Source organism: Elgaria multicarinata, chromosome 2 (assembly GCF_023053635.1).
Source record: "Elgaria multicarinata webbii isolate HBS135686 ecotype San Diego chromosome 2, rElgMul1.1.pri, whole genome shotgun sequence".
Lineage (NCBI taxonomy): Eukaryota > Metazoa > Chordata > Lepidosauria > Squamata > Anguidae > Elgaria > Elgaria multicarinata.
The window spans coordinates 105670289-105695215 of record NC_086172.1 but is presented as its reverse complement, the minus strand read 5'-3'; the positions used below and the strand labels follow the sequence as shown (position 1 = coordinate 105695215).

The window sequence follows — 24927 nt, the reverse complement described above, 5'->3', positions numbered from 1 at the left end:
TCCAGACTAAACACAAAAGAGACATAAATGAGACAAGATTATAGTACTTCAAAGTTTGTACTTTTCCCCCCAGATGTTCTTTATTTGTGATGTGCCCATTTTTCAATAAACACATTCAATTTTATCTGTCTGCAGATTTCATTAGTACTCACTGCAGTGTTTGCAGTTGTAGTCTATCGCCTAGTGGCTATGGAGCAGTTTGCCTCTTTCCAGTGGTATTTCATAAAAAAGTACTGGCAGTTTGCAACATCAGGCACTGGAGTCTGCATCAACTTTATGATCATCATGTCACTTAATGTTGTAAGTTCTCAATCTTTATTTGTTGTGAAGGTTAGTCTGAAGATATAGAAAATGTATTAAAATACATTTCAGACGACACACTGAGCCACAGTGGCTAAGCACCATGTGAACGATTCCCAACCATGGTGGCTACATAACCACAGTTTGAATATGCTCAGTAACCATTTGCTGCAAAAGGATTAGTGTCCTAACCATGGCTTAGCATGTTGTCTGAACAGGTAAACCACTTTGCTTAGGGGCAGCAGCTTGATGTGATCTAAACTAATTTCAATTAAAGCTATTCTAGTTTACAATCCGATATTGCTTATTTCCTGAACCACTTCCTGTACAGTTTCTAGCCCAACCAAGAATGCACATTTTCCCTAAAGGATAAAGCATGAACATGTGCATTGGGGTGGGGTGGGGATTTGTACATTTTCACTGGTGCAAATTCAGGAAATTGGGGGAAATCCAATTCAGTCAATAAGCGGACAACATTACAAAAGGCACTTGAAAATCCATGAAATGCAGACAGAACAAATTTTATAAAATCCATACCTCCCTATTGAGAATGCCCTTTCACTCATTGCCACTTGCTGAGCCTCCTTGGCAGGGGCACTCATAGTTCCTTTGAACGTCAGGAACGAATGCCTTCTTAGGTAGCAATCCTGTGGCCATAGGATGCCACAATCTCTCTCTCTCCCTCCCTCCCTCCCTTCCTCCCTGTGGAGAGGGAGATCCATAGGCAGAGGGTTCCCTGGTGTAGAAGAGGAAAGTTCCACTATACCTCCAGTTGTGCCCCACCAACAGGACATGAAGTGAGGAGGCTGGGGATGCACAGGATCCTAAGCTCTTCATTTTCTCAACATCCTTCCAAAATGGGCTGAAGCTACACCAGCCCTGGGGTTGGCATAATAAGTTCTCTCCTATTAGAGATGATGGGAAAAGGGAAAGTTTAAAAAGAAACCTCCCCACCTCCCACCCTGGCTTAAGCGAGCTGTAGGGCTTTGTTGAGCAACTGCAACAAATTCTCCAAATACACATCTCCGTAGGATTGCTATATGAAGTTAATAATTTAAGGTATGATTCAGCCAGAACTAGGCAACTTAAATCCTACTGAAGGGATGTGCAAAGTGGGTCTTTTCAGCCTCGAAATTTGAGCCAGAGCTCCATTGGAGAACTGACCATTTTCGGAATACTGCTTGTCAATGGAATTTAATCAAACGCTTACAGCTCCCTCATTATTAAAGATAAATAGATGAAACTTCGCATGTTGATAGCTCTTAAGGGGGGATTTAGCCATGCCAAGCTTGAACCCAATCTGTTCATGCTTTGATTTTTAGAAAAATAAATGAATGGAAATAAACAAAAATGCTTGCATCCGTGTAATTTTTAAAGGTAGAGATAAAAATTGGCATGATTGACGTCTATGAGTCCAAGCAGAAACGCGCTCCTTCTCTCCACTCCCCCAGTCAGAATCAGCAGCCAGTTAGTGTTTCCCACTCCCCTGAACAATGTGATTGGAGCAGAACACAGTCACAGACAGTGCTATGGCAATTCCTAATTGGTTAGCCACATATGTTAATATCAGAGCTACCCCTCACCCCACTCAGCATCTTCCAAATAGGGAGATATTCAGTTCAAACACACACACACACACACACACACACACACACACACACACACACACGGATAATTTCAGAGACTTTAGAAGCTCCAATTGGGCTCATCTCCACTCTGATATTAATCGATGGGTTTGGAAGCAGCCAATCTCCACTCTGGAAGATCGAATGCTCTGCAGATGTTCACAGTTACCAGATAATTCTGGAGTGGAGTGTACCCTAATGCTTACATTTCTGTCATTAAAACTAATAGGACTTAAAATGCTTAACTTTGGCTGGACTTTAATCTTAGAAGGAAATGCTGGCACCTGATTTTTTAAATTACCTGCACATATTGAAGTAATATCAAGAAGACTCTGAGTCAAACTACAAATTACATTAATTACATTGGGTTTGCTTAGACAAGCCAATGCATATTTAGACAGAAAAAAGTCCTTCAACTCCCAGCATGCTCCAGCCTCAGCGTATGTGACCCCAATTCGGATTAAAACTAATGTGCACAGGGAGGAGAGGATTCATCCCCCACCCCTGTCCATGCCAAACTCGTTCCTTTCTAAAATTTCACATGCATGCCTGTGTGAAGGGGGAAAAGGAAAGGAACCTCTCGTGCAAAGCACTTGAGTCATTGCTGACTCCTAGAGGGATGCCTGCTTTCGCTGATGTTTTCTTGGCAGACTTTGTAGCGGGGTGGTTTGCCATTGCCTTCCCCAGTCACAGTTACCTTTCCCCCAGCTAGCTGGGTACTCATTTTACTCGGAAGGATGGAAGGCTGAGTCGACCTGAGCCGGCTGCCTGAGCACCAGCTTCCGCTGGGATCGAACTCAGGCCGTTGGGAGAGTTTCGGCTGCAGTAACTGCCACTTACCACTCTGCGCCACAAGAGGCTCTATGCCTGTGTGGGGTTTTGAAAAAAAACTTCCACTGGTGGGGAGGCTCCCCTCATTTTAAAAAAAAACCTGTTTTGCAGAGATTTCAGAAAACAAAGGACTGCAAGATAAGGTTTGATCTTCACCTCCTGTGGGCATGCAAACTTATTCGAGAGTAAGAAAGCTATGCAATTAACATATCATGTAGCTTGACCTTCTGTTTACCTGATCAATTCACATAGATACAGGCTGCAAAATTGATAAATCTTAGGCTAAATGTCAATGTGGAAGAATAGAGTTTTCTTCTGAAAAAAATCAAATAAATGTAGGCATGTATTTATACAATACGTTCAATTGCTTGGGAATGTCAGCGCTGAAGCAAGCTAATACAACTCAAGGCTTTGCAATATTCCTCTGTCTATAACATCTACTGATTCTGTATCCGCTTAAGGGGCTTCTTCAAAATGCCCTGCTGGCAGACTTTATCTGCCATGATACTAGCATGATATGATTTCTAAGGAACAAAACAGAGTCACGTATCACATGAACTTCCTGTTTTATGACTGCGTGTTCTTACTGCACTGTAGACAGAGACCTTTGGAGCCTTTCTCTAACCGTTATTAATGTTATTTGAAGTTCCATATCTGGATCATGGCAAGTATAGACAAGTTTGCAGAGAATGTGAAACTCTTACAAATATGGACATGTTCCAGGAAATGAATATCAGATTTAAATCTGGCAATGCCCTAAGACAGGGACTCATGATAGAAGAATGGGTGTGGATATTAATTTCATTATGATATACTTTCCTGGGCGTGCACATATAAAACTAGAAAATCTAGTCTAGTAACTTTTTGACCTCTCTAGGATAATTGCATCTTAAATAAAGTATACCAGTACCGAGGACAATGTAAACACAGTGCCCTCGATCCTGGCAAAGTTAGGTATGACCCTATCCCAGTGAAAGCAGAGTTTAGCCATTACTTTTTCTCCATTGGTTTTAATTTTAAATATTCATCACTAACTAGCTAGATTGAGGCCTGTACATATAGCACTAGGTTGCTTTTTCTAAAGCAATTTTTTTTTCTTTTGGCATTTTCATTTTTAAAAAATATCAACAACAAAAAATAACTGTTGAAGACTATTTATTAGACTTTCTCATAAAGAACTGGAAATCTAGAAAAAACACTCTACACATGGTCCCTTCTCCCCCCCCCCATTTAACACACACACATTAGAAAATGTATTTGATAGTGCAAGGCAACGCATCAGGGTGAGCAAAGAATAGAACTCCATATGTTTTGGACATCAGGTCCCAGAAGCTCCGACCAGCATGGAGAATGGTCAAGAATCCTGGGCCAAAACATCTGAAGATCTGTCTTCTGCCCATCCCTGCTAAACGGCTTGGGGCTAGGCTATCTGAAGGAACACATCCTCCCATATGTATCTGCCCAGACCCTAAAGTCATCCACAGGGGTCCTTCTCCGTGAGCCCCTGCCAAAGGAAGTGAGGCAGGTGGCTACCAAGAGGAGGGCCTTCTCTGCTGTGTGGCACCCCAGCTGTGGAACGAGCTCCCTAAGGAGGTTTGCCTGGCACCCACACTATATTCTTTTAGATGCCAGGTGAAGACCTTTTTATTTTCTCAGTATTTTAACAGTCTATAAATTATTTTTAACTTTGCTGTTTTAAATTTGTATTTAAAATTCATATTTCTGCACTGCTGCTGATTTTAATCCTGGTTGTGCTTTTCTTTCATGTTTTTATACTGTTTTATACTTTGTATGGTTTTAATTTTTGTGATCCGCCCAGAGAGCTTCAGCTATTGGGCGGTGTAAAAATGCAATAAATAAATAAAATACATATCTATTCAGAAGTAAGTTCCATTGTTCAATGAAGCATTAAGTTTCAAAATGAGACTTACTTCTTAGTAGATATATGTAGGATTGTACTATAAGAGCACAATCCTGTACATATCTACTTAGTAGTAAGTCACACTGAGTTCAAAGGAATCTACTCCCTGGTAAGTATATATAGGACTGTGTAGCTGTAAAGTACATAATGAGCCAGTTTGCATGGAACAATGAGCCAGAATCCTGGCTCACCAGGAACAAGCAAGCATGCTACTGCACGCTTTCTCTTCGCTCCCAGCTGGCTCCACCTGGTAGACTCAATATTACATTATACACCCACCCACCCACCCAGAAGGTGCACTAGAAATGGAGATGCATTTTAACTCTAACCCCTGAAGTTCAGTGTGCCTGTATGCACAGGCGCACATGCATGTGTCCTTTTTCTCACAACCATTCTAGAACTCCGAACCAGATTATAAACCTTGTGTTTATTTCTTATTTCTGTTCCAGGTATATGAAAAAGTTGCCTATCTTCTAACAGATTTAGGTGAGTAATGGTTTTACTGCATTCTGCACGGCTGCAATGCTTCATGTCGCCACCGCTGTAGCAGTATCTGATAAAATGTCAAACAATACAGATAATATCACAGATGCAGTTACAAGATGCCAATATTGGACGTCCCTGAAAGAAAATTAGATGTATAAAAGGAAGGTCGTGTTCTACCCTAGTAATTGCAAGGGATGAACCAAATCCCAAGACCTTAAAAAACCATGAGTGGGCATGTTTGACTCATACCTAAATTTATGTGGATGTATTCTAGGAAAAAATACTAACTTAGGGTTTCTTTTTAATTTTGCTCTATTTCTGAGAATATGAAGTGTTATAAATATACATATTTTAGTAATATGTGCATCTTTTCTCTACCTCCAGGATTGATTGAAACCTTCATTTAATAATAATAATAATAATAATAATAATAATAATAATAATAATAATAATAATAATCCTGTACAATCATAAACTAGATGTAGGCAAAATTGGCCCATAAATTCAGTCTGGTGTACATATAGTCAGCTGTTTTCTCCACCTTAACTCATTCCCTACCTTTGACCCATTTAACCCTTTATTCCCTTCTGTGAACAGCAACTGGTACAGTGGTAGAACTTTATTCTTTTTATGCTTTCTGGCTGCCACTCCAAAACCTAGGCGGAGGCTGGTGGCTCTAATGTCAGTGGGGCAGTAAATCTGCTCCGGGTTTCAGCCAGAACCAGTCAGAACTCTAAAGAAGCTATCCAAGGCATTTGGCCTTCCTCAACCTGCTTTTGCAAGTCTGGCCGGCTCTGACTGAAACCTGGAGTGGTTTCACTGCCCCACTGACATTGGAGAAAAGGGCAACTAAAATGATTAATTGGCCGGAGCATCTCCCCTATGAGGGAAGGTTACATCAACTGGGATTGTTTAGTTTGGAAAAAAGGAGGCTAAGGGGAGACATGTTAGAGGTGTACAACATAACGCATGGTTGGAGAAAGTGGATAGGGAGACATTTTTCTCCCTCTCTCAAAATACTAGAACCCGGGGTCATCCCATGAAGCTGATTGGTGGAAGCTTCAGGACAAATAAAAGGAAGTACTTCTTCACACAGTGCAGAGTTAAATTATGGAACTCATTACCACAAGATGTAGTGACAGCCACCAATTTGGATGGCTTTAAAAGGGGGTAGATTAAATTCCTGGAGGCAAAGGCTGTCTGTGGCTACTAGCCCTGATGGTTGTGTGCTATCTCCAGTATTGGAGGCACTAACCCTGTGTGCACCAGTTGCTGGGGAACGTGGGTGGGAGGGTGCTGTTGCACCATGTCCTGCTCGGTTGGTCCCTGGCCAATGGATCTGTGTGAACAGAGTGCTGGACTAGATGGACCCTCGGTCTGATCCAGCAGGGCTCTTCTTATGTTCTTATGAAGGGCAGCTAAGTTGAAGGAGGAAAGGCATCTGCCAAATCTATTGTTCCTGTTCACGTGGGGAAGCACTTTTCCTATGTCTCAATTTGTAGGATGTTTCAAAAGGTGTAATCAATGTTTTCCTACCATGCCTTTCTCAATTTAAAATATGGCTTTTGTTTTAAAAAAGTTAATTGTTAATCAGCATGACAAGGGTGTGTATTGGTTTTCATGAGTGTTGACCACAACACTAATAATCACTGAACACATCCTGGCGTCTTAAGATGGTTATATCATCTTGTGGCATTTCAGATCAGGTTGTACCTCTCTGATGCAAAATGCTTATAGTCATCTGCCCTAATTTGCTTTAATCTTCCTTCAAAAGCACTTTGCTTCAGTGCCACAGAGGAATGAAAACAAAAAGAAGGAAACTCATTCAGGGTCTCCCAACATCACCCGCACCTATTGGCTGAAAAATCCCATTGACATCAACTGTAATGGAATACCAATTATCCTTCTCATTTTAATTAGGGCTGTGCACAACTACCCCAACTTGACTCAGAGGCCGTTTTGGAGCTTCCAAAACAACTGTGATTTGACTTGGGCGACTTCGGGCCTTTCCCGCCTCGCTTCAGTACCAAAGCGAAAGCAAGATTGTTGTCCCCCCCCGAAACGGTCAGCCTTTGTGGGGTTCCTGAGTGCTGGCTACATGGTCGCCCCCTCCTCCCTCCCCCAAATCCAGGGCTGCCACCACTGCTGGGACTTACCTTGCCATGCATCCTCTTCCCTGAAAGCCAAGCCATGATTTAAATGTAAGATCACAGGGTCTCTCTCTCTTTTAATATCACTATTCACAAACTGAGAGAAATGGCCCTTTACAGCCACCGTCGTTTGTGACCATAGAGCTGTAAAAAAAGAGGCTGCCCCCAATCTTACATTCAAATCACAGCTCAGCTCTCAGGGAAGAGGACACATGGGAAGGTAAATTCTGGCAGTGGGGTGTGGGCAGAAAGGGAGAGGGAGATGAATCCGGTGAGTCCAATGAACTCACCTAGACTCACAGATAGCCTTAAGCTGGCTTTCCTGGGCGGGTGAGTGACCCAGCACTGCCCTAAATTGGCCCGAGTCATCCCAAGGCTTCAGTACTAATCTGCTTCAGCCTCAGGGTGCCTCGGGCTGACCCAGTACCACCTCGGATTCAGCCTGAGGCAGGCTGAAGCAGCCCTCCTCAACACAGCTTTGGGGCTTCAGCCCAAGGCAGTGCATGGACCAAATTTTAATATGACTTCTGTTTCCTTCGTGGATTATGTTATGATTCTCTCAGGGGGTGGGGGTATACACAAATGCCTTTGTTAATTTCATTATTTGGGAAAACCAGACAAGCAAGAAAGCTATAAACAAAGCAAAAATAGGATGGGATAATGCTGGGAGCCTATATCTAAATAGAGAGATGGATGTGTATCTGAAGTGAAAAATAAAAATGGCATTCTATTCATTTTTAATGGCACTCAGAAGCAGAGATTAGGGGCAGATAAATTGGGTGTTTCTTGACACTGCTGCCTGGAGCAATTGTTTCAACTTGTTTCCATAAGTAACACCAGAAAAATGGGGGTGGGGCAGTAGGGAGAGGGACAAGCTCTGTCTCAATTGACATTTATTAAACCGCCCAAAATATAAATATCTCTATATTTCACATTCTAAACATAAGCATTTCTACCCATAAATAAGTACTGCTTAGTATTATTTTTAGTTTCCATCTTTGTACCAATGCAAATCTGTGCAAATGTGAATTCATGCAAATTCGCATGTATGAAAATTTGCAAATTGCCCCCAAATGTGCATTTCACACTTTAGCTTATTTATTTATTTATTAAAGCATTTGTATCCTGCCCTATTATCACTAGGAACTCAGGGTGGCATATAGATAAAATCAAAACAATATAAACATACATAATTTACACAGCTAAAAATGTATTAAATCATTAACAAATTAAAACCAGTAGATTTTTTAAAAAGCAATAAAACAATTAAAAACATTTAAAACTATGTGTAACCATGGAGAATTTAGCCCTCGGAGGCTTTGATAAACAGCCATGTTTTAACTTAGCACCAAAATAATAATAATAACAATAATAATAATAAGTTTATTTCTTACCTGCCTATCCCTTTGGATCGAGGTGAGGAACAACATTAGTACAACAATACCATATAAATCAAATACATGAAATTAATTAATTAAAAGAGAATATATAAAACCAATACAAAATAACAATCAACACATCTTTAAAAAATTCTTAGATTTGAAATTCATTTGGGTAGGCCTGTCAGAAAAGGCTAGTCTTTAAAGCTGTCTTAAAGTCAGAAAGAGAGAGTTAAGTTGACAAAGCCAGTGTTGGTGCCAGTTGGGCCTCCAAGGAAAGGGTTTTCCACAACCAGGGTGCCACAACAGAGAAAGCCCTCTTCCACATCCCACCATAATATATGTCTCATGTTGGTGGGACACAGAGGACGGCTGTTCCAATAGATCTCATATCTCAGGCAGGCATATAGAGAGAGGTGCTCCCTCAAGTACCGAGGTCCCAAGCCTATGGGTGAAACTTGCATTTTTAACTGTGTGGTTTTTTTTTAATCGTATTTTTCTATGATTCAATTTGTGCAATTTTTTGGAGCTGGCATAGTTAATTTCACTCCCATCAATTAAAATGAAAAGAGAGAAAATGCCATGTGAAGGTAAGGGGAAGGTAAAACCACCACACCATCTTCTTCCATGGCTGGTACAAGTTAAGAAAGTGGTGGTCCCTGTACCATGGATTTCTCCCCTCCCCTCCCCAACGAGATTCCTCTGTCTGTACCTTCCATCTGAATTCTGGCAATTTTGACTGTCTGGAACAGACTGAGCCAGATTGAAGCACCAAATGGAGTTCACTTTCTCACCAATTTAGTACATTCTTCTCCTATATTCCAAGCAGCAGATTGCTGTACAGCTACAGGTGAAGTAGCATTTGTTTAAACAATGGTAGTTGTCTTGATAGCCATCACTAGCCATGGCTGAAAGGCATAGCAACTCATTATCAGCTGTATTGCATTTTATGATGCATACACAATACTAAACGTCTTAGTGCCTCAAAACCATAAATTGTCTTACTCTGTGACTTTCATGACAGTTCAGTTATACATATTAGCAATAAAAGATCCCAAAGGCAGAGAAATTATCTAGTGATAGTCGATCTAATACACCTACATACACTAAACTTCACACTCCATTGAAGAGGATGTAGCAGACCTTTTTAGTCAGGTTGCATCTGAGCACTCATACTTACAGCAAATGCATTGAATGATGTTTCATTTACAGACAGATTTAATGTGTTTTTAATATACAGCATGTTCTTGTTCTGAGCACATATGAACAGATCACATTAAAATAAAAATCAATTGACGATCACCCATATGGCTCAGTTCTCTTCAATTATTTCTGTGGATGAGATTTAAGACAGTGCATGGTTAACTTTTAAATGGAGCATCAGATGTGTAAATGGCATCCTAGATCATACTAAATTTGATTTCGATTGCAAATTTATAATATTTATTTATTTGCTCATTTATATCCTGCCCCCTAGGACGTATGTATAACATGAATTCTCTTGGGGTTCTTTTGTTGGTTTTATAGAACATCCTAGAACGGACTCAGAGTGGGAAAACAGTTTTGCCTTGAAAATGTTTCTCTTCCAGTTTGTGAACTTAAACAGTTCTATTTTCTACATTGCCTTTTTCCTTGGAAGGTAAGTTGATTTCAAATGAGTTGAGGAAAATGCAACAAAATAACATGATAGTTTCAAAATGGTTTGTTGGACATTGGCTATCGATAAAATAAGCTGTTTCTGGTATTTTAAGTGCACGCTAGTCTCGAAGGCGCACAATGCAGAAAAAGTAATGGGTGTTTGACCCCCCCAATGTTTAAGTATAGTAAGTGCTACTTCACAAATTACATACATGTCTGCAAAAGAAAGTGTGTGCATTAATACATATAATGAGCACACACATGCATATTTCATGATGTATACACATGGTGTATGTGCTTTAGGAACTCCTAGCTAATTACAGGTATCCACCATTAGTACACAGTTTGCAAAATGAACAGATGTAGGCCTGTGTAAAACAAATGGTTTTCCTACACAGACATTTTATGGAAATTATCCTGTGTGAATGCATGTTGTCAAATGTGAACTGCATTGTTTCAGTGCCATTTTGTGCCTCTAACTGCTAGTTTTTCTTGGTGCCAAAGTCCTCAAACTCATTTGCCCTCACTGATATGTTATCTGATTGGCTGTGAAAACCTATATGGTTTTATTTATGGACTGCCATGATGTTATCAAATCAAACATAACTTGTGACATCATTAACAAAAATCGAAATGACAAAGGTTCACCATGAGTATCAAAATCACTGAAGTAGGGAAACTTTTTCAATATGCATCAACACAAACACTAATACTTTTGCTTTCACCCTAGGTTTAACTTAAACTGCTTTGAGGTTTTTTTTTAAGTGTCAGTATAATTTTTTGACCAAACAAGCAGGGAGGGAAGACACCAAAACACCCTTCAAACTGGGGGAGGGAACCCTCCAAGTGCCTAAACACAAAAGCACTGCAAGTTGGAAGGTTGTGATGATGTTTAGTCCAAGCCCAGTGCCCCAGTCTGTACAGGATAAAATTTTGCCCATTCATTCCAAGTTTAGCTGATAAACTGAAATCTCATTTTACAGATTTGCTGGACGCCCTGGAAAGTACAACAAACTTTTTAACAGATGGAGATTGGAAGAGGTAACCATATTTCTTACTCACACCAGTATATTTTCAACATGTAAAACCACCATAGTTTTAACATTAATTTACACTTATTTGCTTCTCTTTGCTGCTTATGGATCAAATAAATCTGTGCTCTGTAACTGTCAAGCTCTTCAAAATAATTTTACATGATATGAAAAAATTATTTATAAAATAATAATGACAAATGACCTGTGGATTTTTGTCTTTTAAATTTTTCTTTAGAAATGATAGGAGTGAAACTATTTTCTGGAAAGGCTAAAAGCTAACATTTCTTTTGTAAACGTCTATATATTTATGCTTCTTCCTTCAGTGTCATCCTAGTGGCTGCTTGATAGACCTTTGCCTGCAGATGGGTGTTATAATGGTTTTAAAACAAATGTGGAATAACTTCATGGAACTTGGCTATCCGTAAGTACACTAGGTGGTATTATCATATTTCTTTAAAATGCTATAATTGCAAGGGGGTGGTGGTTCTTTGTGAATTGATTCGTCATGAATTCTGAAAGGAACTAACCTGATTCACGCCTTTCAGACTAATGTGGTTTGGAATGCATTTCTTCAAATTTTGTGATGCAGTTTATGGTTCAAAAATGTACCAAAAATGCATCAAAATGTATATTTTAAGAAAAAAAAATATTTATGGATGCATACTTAGAGAAAATATGTTTAGAAATGCATATTTTGTGAGAAACTATGTTCCAAAATGTATTTACATGTTATTTAAATAGACATTCTTGTAAGGATTTTTTTTAAAAAATCCAACAACCTCAGATTAAAACAGAAACAAGACAGAATGGACTTATGAATGAACACATAGAAAATGGACGTGGACCAGAAATAGACCATCCATCCCTGATTAGAATGCAGTTGTGGCAAGCACAATATAAAAATCAAATTGTGGTTTGATTATTTTACCTGCTGAGGTTAGAATATGATTTTCAATAATGAAATCACCAGAGATACCTATTCAAAAAGCCACGATCCATTCTCTCCCGTCCTTCATGGGAAAATTTTGGAGCTGCATGCATTGTGAGCATTTTGGGTAGTGATCTGTTTTAAAACTAAGCAGAATTTTGTATCTGCAGAGCCTTGAATAATGGTGAAAAATATCAAAGAGTAATTGCCAGGACCATCAAGATGATAAAAACATCATGAGATCTAAGAAAATCTGCACTGACAGGGGTTCTTATCCAATGTTAGGCTTATTTAGAGTAGACCCACTGAAATGAATGGGGCTTAAATTACTCATGCCTCACCTTAGTCCTGTTCATTTCAGTGGCTCTGGTCTAAGAAGAATTAACACTGGATACAACCCAGAGATTTTCTTCCCTTATGAGACGTATGTTCTCAAGGAATGTGAGAAATCCATCTGGGCCTCATGGGACAATGATGAATTAAGACATCATTAGAATGATTTAATAGTCACTGCAAGTGCCACCATAGATTTCATGCTCTGGCTGTCTAATATAGGTTACTTCAAAACTGGTGGTCACGACGGAAGATCAAGAAAGGAGGGCAGTTACTGGAGCATAAAATCCCTCTACCTCAGTGGGAAAAAGATTGGAATCTACAGCCCATGAATCTCCATGGTCTGATGGATGAGTACTTAGAGATGGGTGAGCATGTTTATGGCGACGCATAACGGAAGGCAGCAGATGTGTTTGGTGCCATACAGTTTCTTTCTCTTTTTAAGACATGGTTTCCCACTTTCCAATCATATGACATTTCTTTCTAGTTTTACAGTTTGGCTTCACCACTATCTTTGTTGCTGCTTTCCCTCTGGCACCTCTGCTGGCATTGCTTAACAATATCATAGAAATCAGACTTGATGCTTATAAATTTGTGACGCAGTGGAGGCGGCCGATGCCTGCAAGAGCAACAGATATAGGTAAGACAAAGCACAGTCACTTTAGCCATTGCATTGACCTTTATCGTGCTTTTTGGTTTGTTTACCTGTGTTGCAAATATTAACAAACATTAGACTTTTTAGAAGAACTGTTTTTATCATTATGATAACTGCCTGACAACTACTTGCATGGATTAATCCAGTTTATTTTTAAAGTATTGATTTAAAGAATTTTCAAACAATTTTACAGAAAAAAGTGAGTTAAATGCAAGTGTAAGCTGCATAAAAAGCTCAGTTAACAAATACTTTTAACACCCCCAAAAAATGTATTTTATTTTTTGAAAAGTTTAAGAAAGCAGGGTAAAAGTGAAGTTTATATATACATATGTTTTCTCATTGTATAGCCCAAAACTCATTCCTATCTGCAAATGTGACTAAAGCTAATAAAGAGATAGGCCTTAGCTAGACAAGGTGAAATCCCGGGGCGAACCCCAGGATCGTCCCTGTGCGTCCACAGGATCATCCCTCCCTTGCCCTGGGATCTTGCCCTCCCCTTTGGGCCTGCTTTTTCCACAGTCTCGAGACCGCGGAATGTGTGGCCCATTGCCACGGTTTGACCTGGCTCTGCACGATTCATCGCATGGAGCTGGGAGCTGCACCCATCAGGGTTAGGGTGATTTCCCCTGCCTGATGGAGTTCTTCAACAGAATTCACTTTCAAGTAAATGTTCTTGGGATTGTAGCATTACACTTTGGTGGGGGAAATGTTTATTTAGGGTTCATTATTTGTGATATAATAATAATAATAATAATAATAATAATAATAATAATAATAATAATGGTAAATAAATTTCCCTAGGCTTTCATTGTTAGGCCACACTTCTTCCCCTCTAGGCATAAAGGGTGTAAAGGGGAATGTAAGCCTATGCGGCAGGGTCTTGCTATTTACTGTTTTACTCTGTACAGCACCATGTACATTGATGGTGCTATATAAATAAATAAATAAATAAATAATAATAATAATAATAATAATAATAATAATAATAATAATAATAAAAGGGGCTTTTCATACAGCCCCCCCCCCCCGGCACGCACACACACAATGTTTCCAGTCTGTTCACCAACCTTTGGAGAAGATTTTGAGGGGTGCATGGAGGGTTGCGTTTGGAAAGGAGAATCTATTCTGCTAGCAGCATTTGTTCCACTAATAGATGGAACCATTAGATACAACACAACATCTTCAGTTGTCCATGCTCTGGTAACCTCCAAGTTAGATTCCTGCAATGCACTCTACGTATGGCTGCCTTTGAAGACGGTTCAGAAGCTGCAGCTCATGCAAAATGCAGCAGCCAGATTGATTTCGGGAACCAGAAGGTTCAACCATATAACACCTGCTCTGGTCCGCTTGCACTGGCTGCCTGTATGTTTCCGAGCCCAATTCAAGGTGCTGATTTTGACCTATAAAGCCTTACACGGCTTGGGACCACAATACCTGACGGAACGCCTCTCCCAACGTGAATATACCCAGTCACTACGTTCAACATCTAAGTTCCTTCTCCGGGTGCCTACTCCGAGAGAGGCTCAGAGTGTGGCAACAAGGGACAGGGCCTTTTCGGTGGTGGCCCCAAACTATGGAATGATCTCCCTGATGAGGCTCGCCTGGCGCCAACGCTGCTATTTTTCCGGTGCCAGGTTAAGACTTTCCTCTTTGCCCAGGCATGTGGCAGCACATCTTAATCACCCACATGTTTTTTTTAATGGTTTTTAATGCTTTATGTATGTATTTTCTGTGTTTTAAAATTTTAAATTTTGTATACTTGTTTTTATCTCAATTTTAGAATTTCTGAAAACTGCCCAGAGAGCTCTGGCTATAGGGGTGGTATATAAGTGTAATAAATAAATAAATAAATAAATAAATAAATAAATAAATAATACTTCTCTTCTCGGAGCACCCAGCATTCCATTATTCCTGAAGCTCATTCACATGGGCTGTCCACACCAAGAGCAGGAATAAAATACATACATAAGATCTGAGGAGGAATGAGCTACTGGATCCTTGAAGGGGAAAAAACAGAGGCTCATAAGTTATTACGCCTGGCTTGGAAAGTTCCTGCATGCCTAGTTATTCTAACCATACTTAGGCTTAATCGTGAGCACCTTCTCATTAGAGGCGACTCATTTTTAAGAATGTTATTATTAGCCCTCTTTGCTGGATTGATAGAATGGACAGAACGCTCAGCTATCCTTCCACCATTTTAGGTTCAAATGCTGTTGCTTTTGACCGACTCACCCACCAACCTACCCAGCACAGTCCCAGCTGAAAGCGGTCAGCACCAGAAATTATCCAATACGGTGCTAGCGTTTTAGAAAGGCAATCTTTTGGTTTATAAATGAGTGTGAAATGGACATCCTAAGTTATGAGAATGAAGGACGGATGCGCAAAGTTGACCTACAAATGGAAGGCATTTGTTTTCTCTACTCAGATAAAATGAAGAGCAAGATGGGCAGGATTGCTGTGAAACTGCATGTTTATTTCCGTTTTGGAACTGAACAAAAGCTTCTTTGTCAATGGTCCTGAACATGTATAAAATGAGCAACTTTATAGTATTTGCTGGTTTTGTATTTAGTCTCATTAAAATTATTCTCTCCTAGGTATCTGGTATGGAATCCTCGAGGGAATTGGAGTCCTAGCTGTAATCACAAATGCGTTTGTTATTGCCATTACTTCAGACTATATCCCACGTTTTGTTTATGCATACAAATATGGCCCCTGTGTTGATGAAGGATACAGACAGGAAAAGTAATTATGCTTTTTAAAATATTTCTTTTTCACTAATGAACTATTCTTTGTATTTTGGCAGAAATTTGCAGCGTTTATTTTTGCTGCGGCTGCTACCTTTTTCAGTGGGTTTTTTTTTTATTTCACAAATTTGTACACCACTTCCCACAACATTTTTATGCCACCCTTCAGTTTTACAAAACTGCCAGGATATCTCTTGACAGTCATAAAAACATTGAGTTGGAACCAGAGAAACACGAATGGTGTCTGTTCATAGAACAAGGGGCATGTCTTCACGAAGCGTTTTCCCCCGGGTGGCTTCGCAGTAGTGGCACGTCATCTACATGATGCAGCTGCCATTGCGAAGCCATCCGGGGGTAAACCCTGGAAACTCTGGTGATTGGTTTAAATCACCAGATTTAAACCAATTTTGATGGGCTGCTGGTCTTAGCCTGGTTCCAGAACAAATTTGCTGCCAGCTAATTCAACCTGGACAGGGCATTCCATGTGCAGGACACCACAAAGGAAAATGTATTCTCTTTGGTCCTCACCCATCTCACTTCAGAGGGTTGGGGGACTTGGAGAAGAGCCTCTGATTATGGCCTTAATATTTGGACAGGTTTATGTGAGAAAAGGCAATGCCATTCCATGTTTATACGACAAAGATACATGGGGGTTTATCCAGTGTGCCTTTGCAGTACTAGAAGAAAGCTCTTCCACTTGAGCAGGGCAGGTCACCCAAATTTCACCAAGTGTTCCTACCCACTGCAGCCCTCTGTGGCCTCCCCAAAGTTGCTCCTGAAGGTTGGGAACCCCTCCAGGACAATGAGATATGGCACAGAAGGTTTTAGTAAATAGGGGGAATCTCAAAATTCAAGAGCCTGCCTTACACCAGTGGAATCACATTCCGCTAGTACAATGGCACCACTGGACTCAACCAACGAGCAGGTGTTGTTCTCTACCTATTGAACTTTCTTAGTCTGAAGTCTTTGCCAAGCTTGCCTGTGAACTTGACTTTGAAGCATGATTTATCTCCATGCACATGGAAATGTATGTGTCAGGGAATGGTTTTTGACAAATAACATAACAGACCAGACATAGTCTCTAGTCTGATGTTCTACTGTCATAACATAAAATATATAAAATAAATATTTTTGTAATAAGGGATGTCAAATTCCACTCAAGACCTTAGTACAGTGTGGCATTTACAACAGCATTATAATTTCTTGCATGCATTACTGAACATAATATTTTAAAAATGGCTCAGCTTGAGACAATTTCAGTTTATACTACGTTAGTAAAGAATGTTTTAGCTTTTAACTGCTTGGTAAAAATAATCAAGCATTTTATCTGGATGCTTTATCATTGTTACAGTTTCAAATTCTCAAGGTTTAATTGACAGTGTGTTTTCTTATTCCTTGGCTTTACAGTTACACATTTAATAGGTGGGTATGAGGACACTCATGCTTAACATAGAGAGCTTGTATGGGGTGTCGTCCCCACCGCGCTAATTCTTCTGCCTCATCCATAGCTATTTCCTGACCCTTTTCATGGCCAATCCCCCTTCTTCCTTGTAATGTCTCCTGAGTTAATCACAATGGGAGGAATATAGTGATGAGCTGCAATCGTAAGCCTCAATCATGACTTCATCAAATGAATTCAACTTTATCATTAAAATGCCTTTTTGGATCAACGTCTTCTTGCCATACTGATTGGAAAGAACATTTACTGACTTTGATAATTGCGTTCCTACTGCAACATCTAACACAGCCTTTCTGAACCTGGTGCGTTCCAGATGTTTTGGGCTACAGCTCCTAACATTCCTGATCATCGGCCATGCTATCTGATGGTAGCTGAAGTCCAAAACATCTGACTGGAGGGCAACAGGTTGGAGAAGGCTGGCTGGCCTTTCAATGTAAGCAGAAAATTCCTTGTTTCTAACAGTTGCTGTTGGTTTGCTCACAAAATAATTTCAATAGCAAATAATAAGTAAAAGAGATCAAAGTGTGCTATAGGAGGCATCATTCCCACATTCTTTCTTTCAGCAATGGCTCTCTCATAAATGGTACTCTCATAAATATTTTCCAGAGAACATTTTTATGTGAAAAGGTGGGGGGAACTGATTGTTTACTGGCATTCACAGTTCCCATGACCTGCTGCTGTGGAACTCTGTTGTCAGCCAATCATATTGTGACTATCATGATGCTGTGCACCACATAGCCAATCAGACTTAACTAAATGTCAAAATCAGAGTGGCTGCTTCAGCCTTCACAGAGAACATGCCCATCATTGCAGACTTCAAAGGCTGGAATAGTGAGATTGACTGGTCTACGCTATGAAGGCACAAGCAATCCATGAAGTTCTCTAGATCCTTTGTCCATTGTCGACATCATTAACTCATCCCAGGGAAACCTTCCCCAAACCTGGTGTCCTCCAGATGTTTGGTCTATAATTCCCAGCATTCCTGACCATTGGCCATTTTTGTAGGGGCTGATAGGAGTTGTACAAAACATCTCGAAGGCATCACTTTGGGGGAGCTGTTCTAGGGCTACAGGCCTCTGGACATTCCTAGTAGGGGTGTGCACAGACCCCCCGCTCCGCTTCACTTGCAGATCCGCCATTTTCCGGATCGGGCCGCTCCGCCCCGCCCCCGCTCCGCCCACTTCCGCTCCGCTCCGCCCGGAGCTCCGGATCCGGATCCGGAGCTCCGTTTTCCCCCCCCCATAGGCTTGCATTGAAAGCTAAAAAATTATACAACTTTTTTTCTGTTCAAGTTAGAAACCTCATGTTTGGCACCATGACACCTCATGGGGATATACACACGCATGCCAAGTTTCAAAGCAATCCCATCATCCCCTGATTTTTGGCGAATTTTTGAAAATCGGGCACCCCACACACAACATCCCTGCGAGGTGGGCAGGGGAGGAGGGAGGGAAGGCAGGCAGGCATGCAGCTGGCATTTCTGGGGGCATAAGGAAGTGAGCCAAGGATAAGCCAGTAATGCATATAAAATGGAATAAATCAATCAATAAACAAAGGAGGGGTGGAATTAAAAGCAGCAGTGTTGCTCAATAAACAACAAGAAGAACTTTTTTTAAAAGGCTATATCTGTCTTTTACCAGCAATAGGGGGACGTGCCCGGGGGAGGGGGAAGTAGCTGCCAGTTCAAGACACTGACAGCCACAGCTCTGAGAAGAAGTAAAACGCTCACTTCGACTCAGAACAGGCATTGCTCCACCACTGAAAAGTGACCATTCACTTCAACTCATGATAGGCATTGCTCCACCGTTTTACTCTCTTTGGAAGGCTCTAATGGCCTTCCAGTGCAGGAGAGAGTGGGGGCACGTCCACGATGAGATGCCCTAGGGGAGCTCATCCCCTTGCACCACATCGATTCAGTTGTTCCCCAAGGTTAGGGTGGGGAGCAGTGCTGTGTTTCTATCTCTTATTCTTGGCTTAGTATATGATTTCAGGTTGTGTTTGTGCATTTGGTGGGGCTACTGTGTTAAAAAACACGGGGAAAAGCCCGTTCAGATGAAGAAAGAGAAGTTTCCCAGAATCCCAAGTTACCTGTTTTGCCTATGCCCTCCTCCAACTTTGGGATCATCATGACCGGGAGCTGACTCTGCCCCTCAGCCCTTTGAAAAAGGTATTTTTCCCGCCGATTTTTTAAAAACGTCTAGCCCGCGACCCGTACGATGCAGAAAGTTGAGAGTGGTCTCAAAATGACCCCCATCCACGACTCTCTGTGCACAAGAATTTTCAGAACGATAGCTTAACCCCCCCCCCCAGTTATCCCCGATTCTTTCCCTCAATGCAATCCTATGGGCGAAAAGCCGAAAACGCAGTTTGAGCCGCGCGGTTGACCCGATTTTCACAAAAATATAGCCCGCGACCCGTACGATGCAGAGAGGTGAGAGTGGTCTCAAAATGACCCCCATCCACGACTCTCTGTGCACAAGAATTTTCAGAACGATAGCTTAAACCCCCCCCCCAGTTATCCCCGATTCTTTCCCTCAATGCAATCCTATGGGCGAAAAGCCGAAAACGCAGTTTGAGCCGCGCGGTTGACCCGATTTTCACAAAAATATAGCCCGCGACCCAGACAACGCAGAGAGGTGAGAGTGGTCTCAAAATGACCCCCATCCACGACTCTCTGTGCACAAGAATTTCCAGAACGATAGCTTCAAAAACAACGTAGTTATGCGCGATTATTTGCCGCAATGCAATCCTATGGCGAAATGTTTTCAAGATGGCGACTGGAGCGCTCCGCCTGAACTCGGAGCTCCGAAAAATGGGCGCTTCTCTTCGCCTTGCTTCTAGGGGGTCCGCGGTCCGCTCCTACTCCGCCTCTGGGTAAGGCGGAGCAGGCCAATCCGCTACTGCTACTACGCTCCTAATCGGAGCGGAGCACATCCCTAATTCCTAGCACAGCCTGGCATGAAAGCAGAACAAATCAGATCAAAATGGAACCTAATGAGGAATGTAGTCAGTGAGTCTGTGGTTGTTATACCTCGACAGAATCCAGATTGTCTGCCATATGTTCGGTGCTTCAGTACTTGGTGCCCATTTTTGAATGTGCACTGTGCATGTATGTACCTGTTTGGCAAATAGGGAGGGCAATTCCTGTTACCCCCATTCATCCTACTTTGCTGTCTATGCAGACAGTGACATCTATTAGTGAGGACCTTGTGTGCAGTAGCATGTATGCAGCTCTATGTTACACATGAGGACCTCGGAAATGGGGCCAATTTATTAGAATCCAGTGCCTAAAAGCTAACATGACTATAGTGTCATTTGGTACCATTCATTAATTTGAGAAGGGGACCTAGCTGTATTCACTAACCCTCTAACTGGTTCACCACTGCCCAAGGTAAATGTAGAGTCTGGAGACATTTCCCTGGCCAGAGTTTTCACTTCTTAAACAAAGAGTACAATTTTACACATGCACCTTTTTTCAAAGCATAAACTTCATCTTACATATGCAAGGCTTTATCAATTTTGTGCGGCATAAATCCTGCTATCCCATTTGAAAAGTAAAGAACATTTTGCTCTCATCCATGGAAAATATGACTGGCATGCCATAACAATTGCAAGGGAGGGTGAATGAGACATGCTTTGCATGCACAACTCATGACAAACTTATTCTCCCCTAGAAAATATTTACTAAGCTTTATTTTTCTAGGTGTTTGAGGGGATATGTCAACAGTAGCTTATCAATATTTGATCTAAATGAGCTTGGCATGGGATATTCAGGATATTGCAGGTATGTATTGTAAGAATATCTTGTTTAATTACAAGGAAGGGGTTATTTTAATTGTTTATGGAAGGGAAGCTTGACAAAATTGCTGGATGCTTGAATTGCTTTTTAACTGCTTTGATTAATAGAGTTGTTAAGATGCAAATTTGAGAGGAGTCCAGATGCACTAGGATTGAGGGTGAGATACTAAAATTGCCTTATTGTGCTTCTTTTGCAATGAATTCAGACTTTTTAAAAAAACATTTAAAGTTTGTTTAAAACCTTTATATCCCAGCTTTCTATGTCTCAAGGTTACTTAAAACAGTACAAAATATAATAAAAGATAAATATCAAAGCTCAACAGAGCAGGAGAAAACACAACAGGAGCAAGAACCTCATTAGAAGACCAGTAGCAAAAACGTGGGGGGAGATCTTATACTAGGGATGGGCCATTGCAGGAGGTCTGGGGTTCATTTTTGGCCCCATGAGTGCCGAAAAGAATAAATAAAATTAATTTGGAGGGCATGTGGGCGCTGCTGGTGGGAGTAGTAGTTTGATCCACTACCAGTGGCTATTTTTCAGGTGGATGGACGCTGCTGGATATAACCCTCCATCTTCTTCCAAAAACTTTGCTAAAATAGGGTGGTTGGGCCATACTCATGATTCCAGACAACACTACCTTTTGCTAAAAAGCTTTCTCCCCATCCCCCACCCACATGCTTTTTTTTTTCCTATTTCAGATATCGCGATTACAGAGCACCCCCATGGAGTTCAACTCCTTATGAGTTCACCTTGCAGTTCTGGCATGTTCTAGCTGCTCGGCTGGCTTTCATCATTGTATTTGAGGTCAGTTGGGGTGAGAATTGAAAACTGAGAGCCATTTGATTGCCTTACATGAGAAAGCCATGCAAGTTTGTGTTAACCATCTAGTGAACCGCCCAGAGAGCTTCAGCTATTGGGCGGTATAAAAATGTAATAAATAAATAAATAAATAAATAAATAAATAGCCAAGGTCTGCATATTGCAACAGCGTGTAAGATGCTGTTGGGACAAGCATGCAACTTAGTTTTGACATTGGTGATTGATGGTGGCCTCCCCAGTGGTTCAAGACAAATATTCAGGTGACTGAACCATACACCATTAATTCTTTGGTAAAATAATTTAGTCAAGGCTTAATACATTGTAAGTAGGCAAAAGAAATGCAGTAGTAAGATTATGGAGTTCATAAATCCTTCAAGGAAAGAACTTGCAGACCGAAGGACTCAGCTGGACTTTCCCTCAGCAAAAACCTTTTTCGTCCTCACAAACCCAGGGCTCTGCGCTGCCAAAGGTTCCACATCTTAATAAGTGAGCACAAATGCACCACCCCTGCACTACTGTTATTTGGGAGGGGCAGGGTAGGGAGTGTTGCTTTGAGCGCCATAATTTTGGGGATTCTTCACCACTTGTAGAAGTCATCAGCTATCTTGCTTACCCAGCCCCTTTTTCCATCTTAACGTGTTCATATCTTGACACAGAGGATCACAAATATATGATAACATGGATAGAATTGATTGGATCCAGACCCTTCATTCTGGCAGAAGAAAACACCATTTTCAGCATAGGACTTCTGCATCCTCTCCTCTCCCCTGTAGCCCCGCTCCCCTGCACCTTCCAAATCTTCTCCAGAATGTCCCCCAGCCCTCTGGAGCAGATTTGGAGGGTGTGTGGGGTTGCTGCAGGCTGTAGGAGAGGACATGAAAATCCCAATCCAATGTAAGTGGAAGTGGTGTTCGTCCACTTATATTTGAGTAATAATTAGTCCAATTAATAACTGAGTATAAGTAGTCAGTGAACTGCTTGCAAAGGGTCGTATAGTAGAGATCCAAACAGAACCAGATTAGAGTATGCATTTAATATATTTATTCTCCTCTCTCTTTTTCAGCATCTTGTTTTTGGAATAAAATCTTTCATTGCCTACCTAATCCCCGACATGCCCAAAGACTTGTGCGACAGAATGAGAAGGGAAAAATACTTAGTTCAGGAAATGATGTATGAGGCCGAACTAGAGCATTTGCAAAGAGAGCGGAAAAAGAACGGCAAACAGTATCACCACGAATGGCCTTAGTTGACAACAAAATAACAGTGACAACTTCAGAAGCGAAAACTCCGAGTGCAAGCGCCAGGTGGGATACAGAAATGAAACAAAAGAATCAAGCTGTGTGTATGTGCTGCTGTTGGGAAATAATACTATCAAGCTCTGTTGCAAACTGGAAAAATCTTGTCACCAACAGACAAGCCAAACAGCGATATTCCATTAAAGGCCGGTGCCAAAGACGGAATACTGAGGAACGAATGCTGTCTCAGCTGAAATAACTAAAAACAATGAATTTACCAGGCAACAATATAATAATACTTTAAAAACAAGTCTGAGAAAGTTATTCACAGTATAATCAACAACAAAAATCTGTTACTTGTAAAACTTCCATAATAAGGGCATGATTTTTAAAAAAAAAATTGTGTGCTTATTCACTCCTTCTACAGCTTTTAATTGCTCAGATGAATTTGTATTGCCTATGGGGGTGGGGGAATCAAGCAAGTTTAATTGTTGCCTTTGTGGCCATAAATTGATGCTCTAACAGTCCTTGAAGCTTCCTGTTTTGTCAGGTTTGTCCTAGTCTCTTGCTGAGATTGTGGATGTGACTGTGCCCTTTAAAAGGGAGTTCAGCCTGTTCGATATTTACTATGCAGTTTGATGTTTGCACATCATTTCTCATCTTCTTTTGTCTTTACAATTCAGTGAGGAAAAATATATATGTTTCTCTCAAGTCAAATAAAAAGCAATTTCGTAGAAAGGCAGAAGGCCAGCTCCAAAGATCCTCTTCCACGTGAAGAAATGGGCTTCTGCATGTGGAGCAACTGTTGATCTCATGCAAGAATCTCATATGAGAAAATCACGTTGCATCTATAAAATCTCAGCCACATATAGAAACCTGTTTCACATAGCTAATTAGCCACATAGCTTAGGGCCTATGCATCTGCGCATAGAACTGCATTAGTAGTGTGGGTTTTTCCCTGCTCTCAGTCGTTTGGATGCTGACTTATACCATTGCACTGCCCTAGATGCAGCACTCTTTGTGGGGAAGGGGGGGGATGACAATATGCCTTTTTTTCAGCTGCAATTGATATTCAATGTGCAAATAAAGGCCATCTCCTCATACGTCTAAAGTGAGCAGTCCTGCCCATGCTCTGATGTACCATGCAGAAGTATAACAGTACGAATGCTATCGTCGCTTTGAGCTACCTGGATTTTATATATTTCACAAAAATATCAACTTGAAATGTCTTGTCGCATTGCAAATAAGAAACAAGTTTTATCATGTACCTTATGCAAGCTCCTGTTTATGCAGAATATTTAAAGTATAACATAATGACTTTCTTGTTTAAGTTATAAGGGCAGAGGGAACAGGACTGTATCTAAAACAACATATATTCCCCTCTAAAATCAAAGCATGGAAATAGCTGTATATTTGGTACTCAATTATTCCCCCATTTTAAACCTTCTTCAAATTTTGGCTGACATTTCTTCAGACGTATACATGTACTTTCAGTGAGTTGTGCTTTGATTCTCACAGGCCTGCAACTGAGAGCAGTATCTCTTAAGTCATGATTATTCTAATGATGAGTTGCTAACTATAATACTTTATT

General features: G+C 40.9%; 1 protein-coding gene across 1 annotated transcript in view; it reads left to right on the top strand.

Annotated features, from left to right (window-relative positions):
• Positions 1–23956, top strand: part of ANO3 (anoctamin 3) — a 211067-nt gene extending 187111 nt beyond the window's left edge. The window contains exons 17-27 of the mRNA XM_063117344.1: positions 136–300; positions 5127–5163; positions 10220–10331; positions 11314–11371; positions 11688–11785; positions 12848–12993; positions 13113–13265; positions 15875–16022; positions 21187–21267; positions 21981–22086; positions 23165–23956. Of these exons, the coding sequence (XP_062973414.1) occupies positions 136–300; positions 5127–5163; positions 10220–10331; positions 11314–11371; positions 11688–11785; positions 12848–12993; positions 13113–13265; positions 15875–16022; positions 21187–21267; positions 21981–22086; positions 23165–23347 (1287 nt within the window). The 3' untranslated portion in view covers positions 23348–23956. The remainder of the gene's footprint in view (positions 1–135; positions 301–5126; positions 5164–10219; positions 10332–11313; positions 11372–11687; positions 11786–12847; positions 12994–13112; positions 13266–15874; positions 16023–21186; positions 21268–21980; positions 22087–23164) is intronic.
• The last annotated feature ends 971 nt before the right edge of the window (positions 23957–24927 follow it).